The following is a 13252-nucleotide window of genomic DNA, read 5'->3' as shown; positions in this document are numbered from 1 at the left end:
ACTAAAGACCACTATTGGTGGCGCTGTTTTGCCGTACATCTTTGCGAAATTACATGACACGTCCATCCCCAAACTTGAAAGAAAATATCGATACAACAACATTAAACAAGCAAGGTAAGTAGTTTTCAATTGCATGAAGAAACATTCATTGTAGTGTTAAGGAATTTGAATACTATGAGAAAATATTAATCAATTTAATAAACTATGAAAGAATTACATGAATTGTGGAAATAAAAAGACCGAACAGAACAGTGAACTTCACTGTCTGTGTGCTGTGACTGTGTTGTGTATACTGAAGAATACCGGACACTTCGGCACCTTGCAAACTCGGCACCAGCAAACTCGGCACCTCTCAAACTCGGCACCTGGTTGAAAACGCTCGATCTGCCACGGTTGCAAACTCGGGAAATTAATTAAATAAATCCTGATCCTCGTCGTGTGTCGACGGGTTCGACGACGTATCGACTATACATACAATAATTATTATTCATTTTTTCACTGTCATAGTGAGGTCGCCCAAATTTTCAAAGATCTATCAAATAACCATTAGTAATAATTAGGGCGCCCTTTTAAAGACGTTTTTTAGTATTTTTGGGGAAACATTTGCACGAAACTTTGATCAAAAACATTAAATTCAAAATAAAGAGTACTGAAATGTCGCTGCCGCCGCCGTGGTGGGGCAAAAGTCCCCCACGGTCGACGGCCGCCATGTAGGCAAATCTCAGGCTCCCAAATCACACACGCTTCAAAATCAAAAAGTCGATCATTGTCAACCAAACGTTAACATTTTCAAAGCTCATTACATCAACAAATAGCGATGCACTTTCACCAACATGTAAACAAAAAACAAAACAAAAACCTGAACGTGCGGACGTAAAGTTTTCGGCAAAAATCTCCTATGCCAATTTTTTTCAAAAGTTCGGAAGCGGTTATGGTCTTATAAGCTAGCATAACTGCTAATTATTTTAACTGAATTCAAGCCAGTTTTTATGGTGTAAAGTACACGTACTTAACTTGTTTTAATACTACTCTTCGGGTGGTATGTGCTGTTGTGCCGAGTTTGGTTTATTTATCAATGGTTTATTGGACCAAAATAGGCCGGTGCCGAGTTTGTTTGGTGCCGAGTTTGTTGGACCAAAACAGGCCGGTGCCGAGTTTGTTTGGTGCCGACATTCTTGGTGCCGAGTGGGTGCCGAGTTTGCGAGGTGCTGAGTTTACAAAGTGCCGAGTTTGCTGGTGCCGAGTTTGCAAGGTGCCGAAGTGTCCGGTACCCATACTGAATGGACGGTCAAAATTGGACATGTTGGAATTGAATCGAAACGAAAGACAGACCACACCCCCTTTCGACACATGCATTGCATGCACGGTCCCATGGTCATGCTGACAACCTCCTCGGCTTCGTGATTTAATGTATGCTAGGGATTATGGATGGATGGGTTAGGAATAGGAAAATAGGTGTCTTCTTAATTAAACAATTATTAATTAACAAATAACAATAACACCAACCAACATGTCGTACTCGTCTCAAATTTGTGTGCACAGTTGTTGTGCATCGAATGTGTATTCGATGGAGCCAACCAACCGGACGAACCCCTGGTATTTAGTATTCAATTTTCAATCACTAGACTGAATCTGATGAGGCTCATTCCACTATATCTGTATATCGCTTCCACAAACGATAGTGGAACAAGTCTCAAATTTCTAAGAAGAGATTAAGACTAAAAACAAAAGAGTAGTGATCATTAACAATAAAAACAAAAAAAGAGAAAAAGAAAGAAAGCTGGAGAATGCACTAATATAATATTATAACCTTCTGAAGTTTTGGTCCTTTGTAATTTGTTGTTATCCACTTGTTCTTCAAATATTTTTTTGTAGAAGCTCGGAGGAAGCCCAAGTAAAGTGATCAATTCAATCTGGTAAATAAGCTCCAGCCACCAAACCAACCTACTCAACCAACCCAATCGCCACCTGTTTCTAAGGACAAGGCCATAAGGATGGGGGGCTTTGCCAGTCTTTTCAAGAACCTTTTCGGGAAGAAGGAGATGCGAATTCTCATGGTTGGGCTCGATGCAGCGGGAAAAACAACCATTTTGTACAAACTCAAGCTTGGTGAAATCGTCACAACCATTCCGACCATTGGTGAGTAAACCTGCAGATTTTGTTTATCGTATTATCTCACTGGATTGTGGCATTGGAAACATAATTTCATAGTTCAATCATCATCAAAAATTATCACTTTTAAGATATATAACTGTTATTTTGTGTTCATTTACTTGTACAATTTATTCTATTCCTGCAAGTTCCTTATTTGCAAGCAGTCTTTGAAACTTGTGTAAACATTAAATTAATATTTTTACCTGCATACAACTGATTTAGCTCCTTGTTGTTTGATCCTTCATCCTCGATCAGGGTCTTGAGCATGGTCTTGGTGGGTCTTCCGGGACCGCGCCTGCCGTGAGTGGGATCCCACACACCATGACTTTATTGGCTGACCAGTAGCCCTGGGTGCCATAGGCCGTGACAAGCACTGATTTGTTATTACATGCTAAGCATTTTGCTTGAAACGCGGCTTGAAATGTTAAGTGCAGGCCTGTAACTGTAATAACACGCAGGCCCTGGAGACCATTGACTTTAAGATTTCCAATGGAAGCGCCCTTTGCAAAATGAAATTGGCCCTGCCCTATCAAAGGTGAAATTGCAGTTAATCCTAAATTGGATTCTAACATTTGTAGGCCTATTTGTAGCTTTTCATCGGTTTGTTTTGTTTTCTCCATGATTATTTTCAACAGGATTCAATGTAGAAACAGTGGAGTACAAAAATATCAGCTTCACAGTTTGGGATGTCGGTGGTCAAGACAAAATTAGGCCCCTGTGGCGGCACTACTTCCAAAACACACAAGGTGAGTACAGTATTCGTGGACTGCATTGTTAAAATGTATTTGTTTGATCTTTGATGACAGTCATGCCAGTGTTAAAGTTAAAACCACACAGAGCGAGACCGAGACCAAGACTCTAAATGTTAGAAATCAAGACCAAGACCTCAGAAGAGGATTTTAAATGCTAACAGCCAAAATTTGTTTTCAATTTGTACATGTTCAATACTTAACAACAGAATTGTGCCACCCTTCAAAAAAGGGAAAAAGGACACTGCAGGATGAAGTTGACATCCGACTGAGTTGGCTACCGAGTTGACTTTAGATCGAGATGACTTCGGAACGAGTTGATTTAGGACCGAGTTGACTTTGGAACGAGTTGACTTCGGACCGAGTTGACTTCGCACCGGTTGACTTCGGGCTGAGTTGACTCTGACCGAGCTGACTTCGGACCGAGTTGACTTGGATTGAGCTGACTTCGGACCAAGTTAACTTCTGACTGAGTTGACTTCGGACCGAGTTGACTTCTGACCGAGTTGACTTCTGACCGATATGACTTCAGACCTAGTTGGCTTTGGACTGAGTTAACTATGGACCAAGTTCACTTCAGACTGAGTTCAGACCGACTTGATTTCGGACCGAATTGACTTCGGACCAAGTTGACTTCTTACATATTCACAGCTTGAGTTGGTTACTTAAAACAAAGTTTCTATTTTTGTTCAGGTTTGATATTTGTTGTTGATAGTAACGACAGAGAAAGAGTTGGTGAAGCGAGAGAAGAGCTCAACCGAATGTTGAACGAAGAAGAATTGAAAGATGCTGTCCTTTTGGTATTTGCTAACAAACAGGTATGGCACCCTACCCCCATGTATTCTGGTTACCCCTTGCTATTTCTGTGTTTTCTGACTCTCTCTCTCTCTCACTCTATACATGTATTTCCACTTCACTTGGAATATTAAATGTACTTACTTGTTCATGTGTTTTGTAACTTAGCTTTTGAAAAGGACTCTGCTAGGGTTGAAACGTAAGGCCATTATCATTTTTTTTTTGCCCATTTATACCATAGGTCATATTGGTTGGTAAGCAGTTTGCATCATCTTATTTTATTTTCTCTGTTGTATGATCTTTTGCTTTCTTTAAACCAGTTTCAGTGTGACAACATAAAGTGTAAATCAACGCCCAACTTTAAAACTTTGTAGCCACAGCCCTCTGGGGTTCAGTGTTTTGTGCAGCTGGCAAAAGGCAATTGCAGTGTTACTTAACTCAATTATATCTTCAACTGTGTACTTTTTACTGATCAACTTTGAATTTTTCCTTGTTATTCTTTTAGGATCTCCCTAATGCAATGAACGCAGCAGAAATTACAGACAAGCTGAGTCTTCACAATCTGCGAAATCGAAACTGGTACATCCAGGCAACATGCGCTACGAGTGGTGATGGCCTCTATGAGGGATTAGATTGGCTATCAGCCCAGCTTAAAAATCAAGCGGGAAAATAAATTACATTAGGCAAGAGTGTTTGAACACCTTGTAGATAATTATTTCCTACAGATTTGTTTTTCATTGGGGCAGGGTTGGGAGAGATAGTGAAAGATCCATCTTTAAAAATATTCCGTTTTCCAACAGAATTCAGAAAATCAAAAGAGTAAACAAAACATTTGATAAAATTGTGACACTATTGTTCTTGATACTTGTGGACTTTATAGCACCCACCTTGTGTCAGACGGATATTGCATGTACCAGTTGTCAATTTCAAAGCATTTTTGTATGTATGTTTTGTCCTGTATGTATCAAAGTGTTGTGACCAATTATTTTAGATGTGACACTGGAGAGGTGTATGTAAAGGAACATCCAAAGATAGATTATTTGGCATTTTGACGGTGTCCAAAATTATCAACACTGTAAGTTATATACTATAGCAGCTTAACAGTTCAAAGTAAAAACTTTCAGATGTAGTTCATGATTTTTTTTCTGTATTTAAGATTTGTGTTCTGTTAGTTTTGTGAAGTTATTTTTGATGTAAGACTTCCATGGTGTACTTGCAAAAATACAACCAATCATAAAAAAAAAAAAAATTGAGAAAATAGTAAAACTAAATTCAAGGATTATTTTTGGTAATACATAATCTTGGTTGTGGTTAGACTTATTTAGGTGGTTTTGTTCTTATTGTACAGTAAAACTTTATCTCTTACTTGAAACTCGGAAAAAAAGTTTCCGAATTGTATCAATAAACTGTCAATTAGCGTGTATTACACCTGTTTCACACAGTCGCGTCAGAGTCGCGCGGAACCAAACAGATAATGAGCGCCTCTGGGTGGACCCAACTAAATTTTGGTTTCAGACAGGCAAAGATGGTAGTCTGAAACCAAGGCGCTCCAGAGTTGTTCTGAATGACTGCAACAGTCGATTTTTTTTTTACTTCTAGCGTGGCCAGTCCCTCCTTAATGTTTAAGACGTAAAACTGTTCATGTATTAAATTCAGAATTTGGTTCGGCACGACTTTGGAGCACCTGTCTGAAACAGGTGTGAAGTTCTCTTGCTATAAATGTAATCAAAGCGAATAGGAATACAAACATTCTTGAGTAGAAATGTGTTACCATAGCTACCTCCTAGCTTCTTTGTGCAACACAGTAACAAGTTTTACATATTATTATCATTGCATACATGTACATGTACACAATATTTTAATCAAAATAAAACAATAACTTTAAGATTTGATGTCGAATTTTAAGTTTCTTGAAATTGTAATACACAGATATAACAATATAACATTTCAAGCTAGTTAGGATTTCAAGCAGGCTCTTTTTGTACAAGCAACTTGCAGGTAAATATTTTCATAGGTGTAGTGTGGGATTACATTTTTAAAGCTGGTTTTTCATACAATTTTGAGGGAAAATCTGTAAAATTCCAACTTCCTCATCTTCGCCTGGCCAAATATCTTGGCAATTATCTTGTTACCGTCGGGGTTTTTGTTCACACAAAAAGTCCAGAAGTGACTATCTTTCACCAATAGGAATTGTACAACAGTTACTTAGCCTTTGGTTTTTATGACCATTACTGGGTGAAAGGAACCATAATGGTTTCGATGTGGCTTCTTCTGTAAATTTGTACAATGGCTTTTGAGCAGTGCCAAGGTTGTTTTTGGATGAATTGTGTAAGATTGCAAGGATATGTAAGACAATGAAAATCCATGGTATTATATAAAACCGACAGTTGACAACTGTATGATGATGGTGTAAGCAAAGTAAAGTTGTACATAAACTCTGCAAAGTGGGATCATCTAAAAGATCATCTAAAAGATTGTTTTGCTTGAATTTGTTTTATTATTTTACTCGGAACTCGGAAGGGTCTAGTAAATGCGTTCTCCACAAAATAATGTATTACATGCTTATTGAAAAATATACAGGTGACAAGTACCTAATGCGCTAGTTACAAGTTTTTGCAAAAAGGTCTACGCCACAGACATAAAAGGTTCTTCATGTCTGTGGTCTATGTCCATGTCATTTCAGAAGGGCGCCCTCACCTAGAGGTCCAGTTTTTTGATCCTGCGCTCTGTGCATACAAACTGTTTGTCTAGGTCCGAGAGTAATAGTGGAAGCCTTTAACACTAGGGGCAAGCACATGCTCAGAACTATGTAAGCAAGTGAAAAGATTAGCCTTGTCTGCTGCCACCTAGCGTTCAAAAGTCTCCCATTGCGCGGTATGTAGAACAATGGCATTGTTTTATATAAACAATAGATGGATAGATAGATGCCGATTGTCAAACAAAATTCTGAAAATATGACCAATAAAATAAACAATGTAGAAAACCAAAGTGCGCCCTCAGTGTCCAACTGCCCAATCCAACTTTTTGATTTGCATAATTTACTACAAAAAGTTAAGTTTTGGGGTCGCGACATTTAGGCTCACTGTCGTGTCCATTAGTTAGCTCTGAGCAAGAGCGCAGATTCATTTTCTATATAAGTATTTTTCTCTTTTCTTTTGGGTATTGACCCCTTGCACGCACTGTACACGCAGCGACTGTGCCACACTCTCCATTTTGGTGGTCAATAGGTTTATGTGTAAACGACGCGTCGCCTAAAATGCGCACTTCACTGAATAAGCACAGTGTCTGTGACCACCAAAAGGGCGCATCCAAGATTATTCTGGTGATGACGTCATGTGAAGTGGGGTCAATTGGAAGATTAAAATCAGTACAGCAGATTCTTTTATATTTTTGATGTCATGAATTCTGCTTTTGGTGTACTTGGTGAATGCGTCCTTTTTAAAAGAGAACCTGCCTCCTTCCAGTGTCTCTACAAATGGCGTCATAGACAGGATAGAGTGAGTATCCCCATTGTAAACAATTATTCTGTAAACACTGACCTGTACAACAAATACACAAAATATCAAGTTGGACACAGAAAATAAAGACAAACCAGGAAAACCAATCATTTGAGGTTCAACAATGTTGCTGCCTTTTTATACATTATACTTGTTTTATCTTTCCATACATTTTGTGAGGACTTTGCAAAGGAATAAACACATTCATACTTCCCTGCGAATGCAATACGAATTTTGACGTCACAACTTTGCAACAAATAATACACATTGGTTGAACTTTGCTCAACTCTGCGACATTGGTTGTGAAAACAGCCCCATGACGTCAACAATTCACTTCAAATTCGAAGGAAGTATGAACCAGGCTAAATAGTCCAAGCATATTATTAAGAAATACAAACAGAAACAATAGTTAATTGTGTTTATCTTTACATGTTTGATATGTTCTATTGTATTAATGTGTTTTTCTGCTAGTTGATGTTACAAAAAACAAACACAAAAAGCATTATTATTTCAAAAGGATTCATATGTGAAACAGGATCAACTTCAGTCAACTACATGTAGTAAGGAGAATGACGTGTATGGCAAACACCAAAGTTTGTGGTGGGTTGGCTTTCGTCACACACAATTCACACCTTGATTGATGGTCTTGGTTTTCAAACCATAGAGCTATAATGGACTAGAGTGCTAACTTTAAACAAATACTTCTCCCTTCTGAAATAACCATTAATTTAAAAGATTTTGAAGTAACAAAAATTGACCATGGCAGTTTTAAGGCATTGAGAACAAGGCCCAATATATAGAGTAGCCTTAGCAGAAATATCGCTTTACAATTTTCTGCTTAGCGCAAATGAGCCAGATACTAGTCCTAGAGGGTAAATGTACATTTAACTTTTTGGCTCATATTGATCTAATTGGGAAACTTGTTTTGAGTTTCAAGTGAGAGATAAAGCTTTACTGTACATTCTAAGAACAAAACCAGTCTATGGAAGTCGAACCACACCGCTGTTCAGAGCTCTACATCGAGTGCCAAATAGTTTTGCGCATGCGCAAGATTTTCATTAGATAAATTATTCACAGCAGTGACCCCATCGCTGTTTTGTGCATGTTTCTATGACTTTAACGATGAGTTTTGTTGGCGTTTGTGAGTAAAATTGAATTTCCCTGATATTAAAACAATGTTTGTTGTAGAGGAAAATTATTATTCTATCAAATTATTCCGTTTATATAGCAGCAAACCCTCTGGATTAATTAAAATCAGTGGGATTCCACCAACGTTTTTCTGACGCGGCCCACATGTTTCACATACAAACTAAACAAACGCATACAATGCACAATGTTTATTACAGTTTGCACACGTCACAAAAAGCGACAATTGCCCAATGCTTGCGTACATTACTCTTGATAAAAATGCTTCACCAGAACGTCGTCATGTGTTACAAAAATAAACAGGGAATTGTTTTCAAAGGGTTTGCTATCTCAATTTTGAGTGGAAAACAATAGTTGTTATATATTTCTTACGTGTGAGGTCTATTTCTCAACAAGAAAATTCACATTACGTAGATTTTGAAGGATCAATTCGACTCAAAATCCGACCATCGCAACTAACTTCATTGCATATTCATGTTTAGTTTTCCATCTTTTAATTGGTCAAAAATCGCGATAACCCCAGATCGTTTTCAACGGCTGAAAGGCTATGTTTTGTTTACGATTTTGACTCAAGAGAGCGCTCGTCAACAACTTCGCACATGCGCAAAACTAACTGTCAGCTAGTAAGCAGCGGTGACCACATCAAGATTTTATTTATAAATATAAAAATCTTGAGTTAAGTTTTAATATTTTCTCAATATCTTTTAATGACTGGTTTGATATTTTGCACGTACACCATGGAAGTCCTAATCATTAATAACTTAAGAACAGACAAAACACAACCCTTCAAAACAGAAAATAAGTCCTTCACAACATCAGAAAGGTTTCACTTTTAACTGTACATCCGCTGAACAAACAACTTACAGTGTTAAAAATGTTGGACCTCACCAGTGTCACATCTAAATAAGATTTGGCTACACCACACTAAATTACAGGACAGAACATAATTTTATAAAAATGCTTTGAAATTGACAACTGGTGTACAGTCTGCAATTTCCATCTAACAAAAGGTGGGTGCTGTAAAATCCATAATATCAAGAAAAACAATGTAACAATTTGTTACATTTTTTATATTCTCTTGATTTTCTGTCAGAAAACAGATGGTTTTCAAAGATGGATTTTTCACCACCTCTCCCAACCCTGCTCCAACGAAAAATAAAATAAAAAAATCTGTAAGAAATATAAATCTACAAAAAACGCTTGCCTGATGAAATTAATTGTTCACTTTTGAGCTTTGAGCTGGGCTGATAGCCAATCTAATCCCTCGTAAAGCCCATCACCACTCGTAGCGCATGTTGCCTGGATGTACCAATTTCGATTTCTTAGATTGTGTAGATTCAGCTTGTCTGTAATTTCTGCTGCGTTCATTGCATTAGGGAGATCCTAAAAGAATAAGAAAAAATTCAAGTTGATCAGTACAAGTGAAGTTTACAATTGATGTTATATTTGGTAAAGTTTGTTCACTGCAATTAAATTTTGTCAGTTGCACATGACCCATAACACTGGACTCAAAGCCCATTTCACATGACATCTCTAAACGATGGTCTTTTGCAACAAAATAGCATCGGTGTAATAAAACCATAAACTTACGTCGTGTGAAATCAATCCGTGTGATGAAATCGTCACGGACCCAAGTAATAAACAACAAGGATTGAGAATTCCTCCAAAAATGTCAACCCTGTTTAGAATCGCTGAGACCAGTTGTGTGAAACGACACATGATTACCAAGGTCCAAAGGTCGTGTGATTATTTCCCACATAAAGACTTCTGTTAGGAATTTTATCTTTGCAGGTAAAAACTTTTGATCTAGTTTGCCTGAATTGATCAAGTCTCCATGTGGAGCTGCCTTACCTGTTTGTTGGCAAACACCAAAAGGACAGCGTCCTTTAATTCCTCTTCGTTCAACATTCTGTAGAGCTCTTCTCTTGCTTCACCTATTCTTTCTTTGTCGTTACTGTCAACAACAAATATCAAACCTGCAAATGAAGAGAAGCTTTTTTAAAACAACAACAACAACAACAACAACAGAGCATTTATAAAGTGCCTTTTGACAAGATCAAAGCGCTATAAAGTGAGCAAACCAATGGAACTTCACTACATCATACATTTAATATAAATAGTGTTTTAAGAGATTTATTTAAAATTGGCAAAGAGTAACAATTACTAATGGATACTGAAAGGTTTTCCACATTTGGGGAGCAACATTGGTACAATTCAGGTTGTGAGCAGAGCAGATAAGAGGTGTTCTGATGGTTGAGTGTTCAGTTTTAGGCATTTGTCAAGCTGATCGCAAGCTTGTGCGTGGCCGTGGGACGAGTCAGAGAGACAGCAAGGCAAGAAGACAAGCTGAGCAAAGCCATCAATCACGGTGAGACAAGACCAGTTGATTAGCATGAAACACCCATTGAAAATAAAGACAGTTAGCTTTGAAAATTATTTTTCGCTTTAAATTTGTCTGAGGTCTTGGTTTGGCTTTCTAACATTTCTAGTCTCGGTCTTGCTCTCTGTCATGGTGTGGTCTCAACTTCAACACTGGCATGACTGATCACCACAGGTACAATTATCAAATGATAACACATAAACAAACAGAACAATGAAGTTCAAGAATACTGTACTCACCTTGTGTGTTTTGGAAGTAGTGCCGCCACAGGGGTCTAATTTTGTCTTGACCACCAACATCCCAAACTGTGAAGCTGATATTTTTATACTCGACTGTTTCTACATTGAATCCTGTAGAAAAATAACAAAGAAAAAACAAAAACAAACCACTGATAGGCTTATATATACAGTGAACAAAATGCTAGATTCAAAATTAGCAAATGAAAATTAGGACTAGCTGCCTCTTAAAGAGCACACTTAAATAATTCAAGCTCATCTAAAGATGTTAACAGCAACAGTCTCGTTAGATAATGTACTTCCAAGCAAAATGATTCAACATGATTAATAAAATGATAAACATAAACTGCATTTTTTCAGGGCCTGTATGCTTCGTTTTTTGAAAGGGCAAGGCACCAAGGCATGTTCTCCTTAAATCGGCACCCAATGAGGATATTGTAAATTTCTACTTGAGCGTTTCAAGGGCACCAAGGCAATGAGCAAGGGGGCATTTAGGCAATCTGATCACCTTTGTGGCCTCCGTGAAATATCAGGCCTGAAGTTTACTCACCTATGGTCGGAATGGTTGTAACAATTTCACCAAGCTTGAGTTTGTACAAAATGGTTGTTTTTCCAGCTGCGTCGAGCCCAACCATGAGAATTCGCATCTCCTTCTTCCCGAACAGGTTCTTGAAAAGACTGGCGAAGGCCCCCATCTCTACAGCCTTGAAACAGGTTGCGAGTGGGTTGGTTGAGTAGGTTGGTTTGGTGGCTGGAGCTTATTTACCAGATTGATATGAATTGATCACTTTGTGAGTTCACAGTCACTTGGGCTACCTCCTTGCTTCTACAAAACACAGCAAATGAGAAATCAAATGTCTATTTATTTACTAAAATATGAGTTACATAGGCCTATTGTAGTACCATTTAGAGCAGTCTAGCCAATTTTGTTAATGCTAATGATGGCTTAAATGTAGTTTCTTCCTATTTTATTGCGACATACCCCCAGATTTCATTGCTTATCACCCTACTACCTAGGTAGTTACCATAGCTGGCATTATGTTTATTATGAGTTTATACCCTCACAATATTGCATACAAAACATCGCCGTGATTTATTTTGATATTAATATCAAATTATATTTATTGAAGTTGATAACCACATTTATTTTCGTTGCATTATTATGCCATATGTTTTACACAATCATGGCAATTATTATTTACAGTGACAAAGGCACCACCCGAAGCAGCATCATCTCCCGTCTTACCCATCTTCATTTGATGATTTAGTGACTTTATTTAAATTATATAGGCCTAAAGGTTTTTAATGGATTTTGGAGAATCAGTGGAGAGCTGGGAGCATGGACGGTCTACTCTCTATCAATCTATCCCTGTATTGTGTTAGTTGCGAAAGCGTAACCCTCCCGACGACGAAGAGGAGAGTACGTTATCACATTAACTGTAGAACTTGTGTATACTGTCTGATGATGGAGGAGGAAGCAATTTATTTAAATTTAAATTAAAAATTAATGTTATTGTTAACAAAAATAATAAGCGCAAAATAATGCAGGTAACTATAAGTCTAACAATACTGCTGGATGTATTACTATTAGCTATGAACAGGAAACTCGTGGGAAATCCAACTCGAGAAAACACTTGAGTTGTCATTGATGGAAATTCATCAATCGCCGGTCGAGTTGTCTCACTGAAGCATTTCGTGCCAAGTAGTACCCGATTTCTCTGACAGATCAGCAGGGATGAGTTGGTATTGATTGCGAGACGCCGAGACTCTCGGCCACAGTTCTAACTCTGAATGAAGTCAGTGCTATGGTTCCCATTTATTTTGTCCTTTTTTGCTCTATGATTTTATACAATTATTGAGTACCAATGTTATCTACAATCTCACAATTCCAGTTCTTTGCCATTACAAGTACTTACCTCCTTGTTGTGTTCGTATTTTCTCTCAAGTTTAGCGATGGTCTTCACATCCTCGTTCTGGGACGGACTGGTTGCTGGTTTGTTTTTGACGTGTACAAAAAGGTGTAATAGCGCCACCAATAGTATTACTTTGGTAGCCTTTCGTCAACGCCGTTGTGGATAAAAGGTTGTGTCTGTGCACACGGAGCTCTGGAGAGGAGAGAGTGCTATTAATGGGCTGTGTAGCGCTCCGCAGCCGCGATGCGTCCGGAAAGAAAGACTACATGACTTTCCTTTATGGTTTATTATGCAAATAATAAGTTGTTCAGTCAGAAGACTGTGAAAGATTAACCAATCACAAAGTCTGCAGCAACAGGTTAATTAAAGTGAGATGACCCCA

The 13252-nt window shown here is 38.0% G+C and overlaps 2 protein-coding genes across 2 annotated transcripts; one reads left to right on the top strand and one right to left on the bottom strand.

The window, feature by feature from the left end:
• Positions 1-10: 10 nt before the first annotated feature.
• Positions 11-5583, top strand: LOC139948687 (ADP-ribosylation factor 1-like). Its single transcript, XM_071946933.1, has 5 exons — positions 11-114; positions 1876-2139; positions 2790-2900; positions 3597-3721; positions 4204-5583. Exons 2-5 carry the CDS (start codon positions 1995-1997, stop codon positions 4369-4371), a joined length of 549 nt encoding a protein of 182 aa, XP_071803034.1. The 5' UTR covers positions 11-114; positions 1876-1994; the 3' UTR covers positions 4372-5583.
• A 1722-nt stretch (positions 5584-7305) lies between these two features.
• Positions 7306-12995, bottom strand: LOC139948689 (ADP-ribosylation factor 1-like). The gene is made up of 5 exons (XM_071946936.1): positions 12874-12995; positions 11508-11783; positions 10961-11071; positions 10193-10317; positions 7306-9724 (listed from the first exon to the last, which is right to left on the bottom strand). The coding sequence occupies exons 2-5, from the start codon at positions 11650-11652 to the stop codon at positions 9563-9565; spliced, it is 543 nt and encodes a 180-aa protein (XP_071803037.1). The 5' UTR covers positions 11653-11783; positions 12874-12995; the 3' UTR covers positions 7306-9562.
• Positions 12996-13252: the final 257 nt, after the last annotated feature.

The sequence above is a fragment of the Asterias amurensis genome, chromosome 16 (genome assembly GCF_032118995.1).
Source record: "Asterias amurensis chromosome 16, ASM3211899v1".
Classification (NCBI taxonomy): domain Eukaryota; kingdom Metazoa; phylum Echinodermata; class Asteroidea; order Forcipulatida; family Asteriidae; genus Asterias; species Asterias amurensis.
Note: the sequence above shows the minus strand (reverse complement) of the source record. Positions and strands in the feature narration are given on the sequence as shown.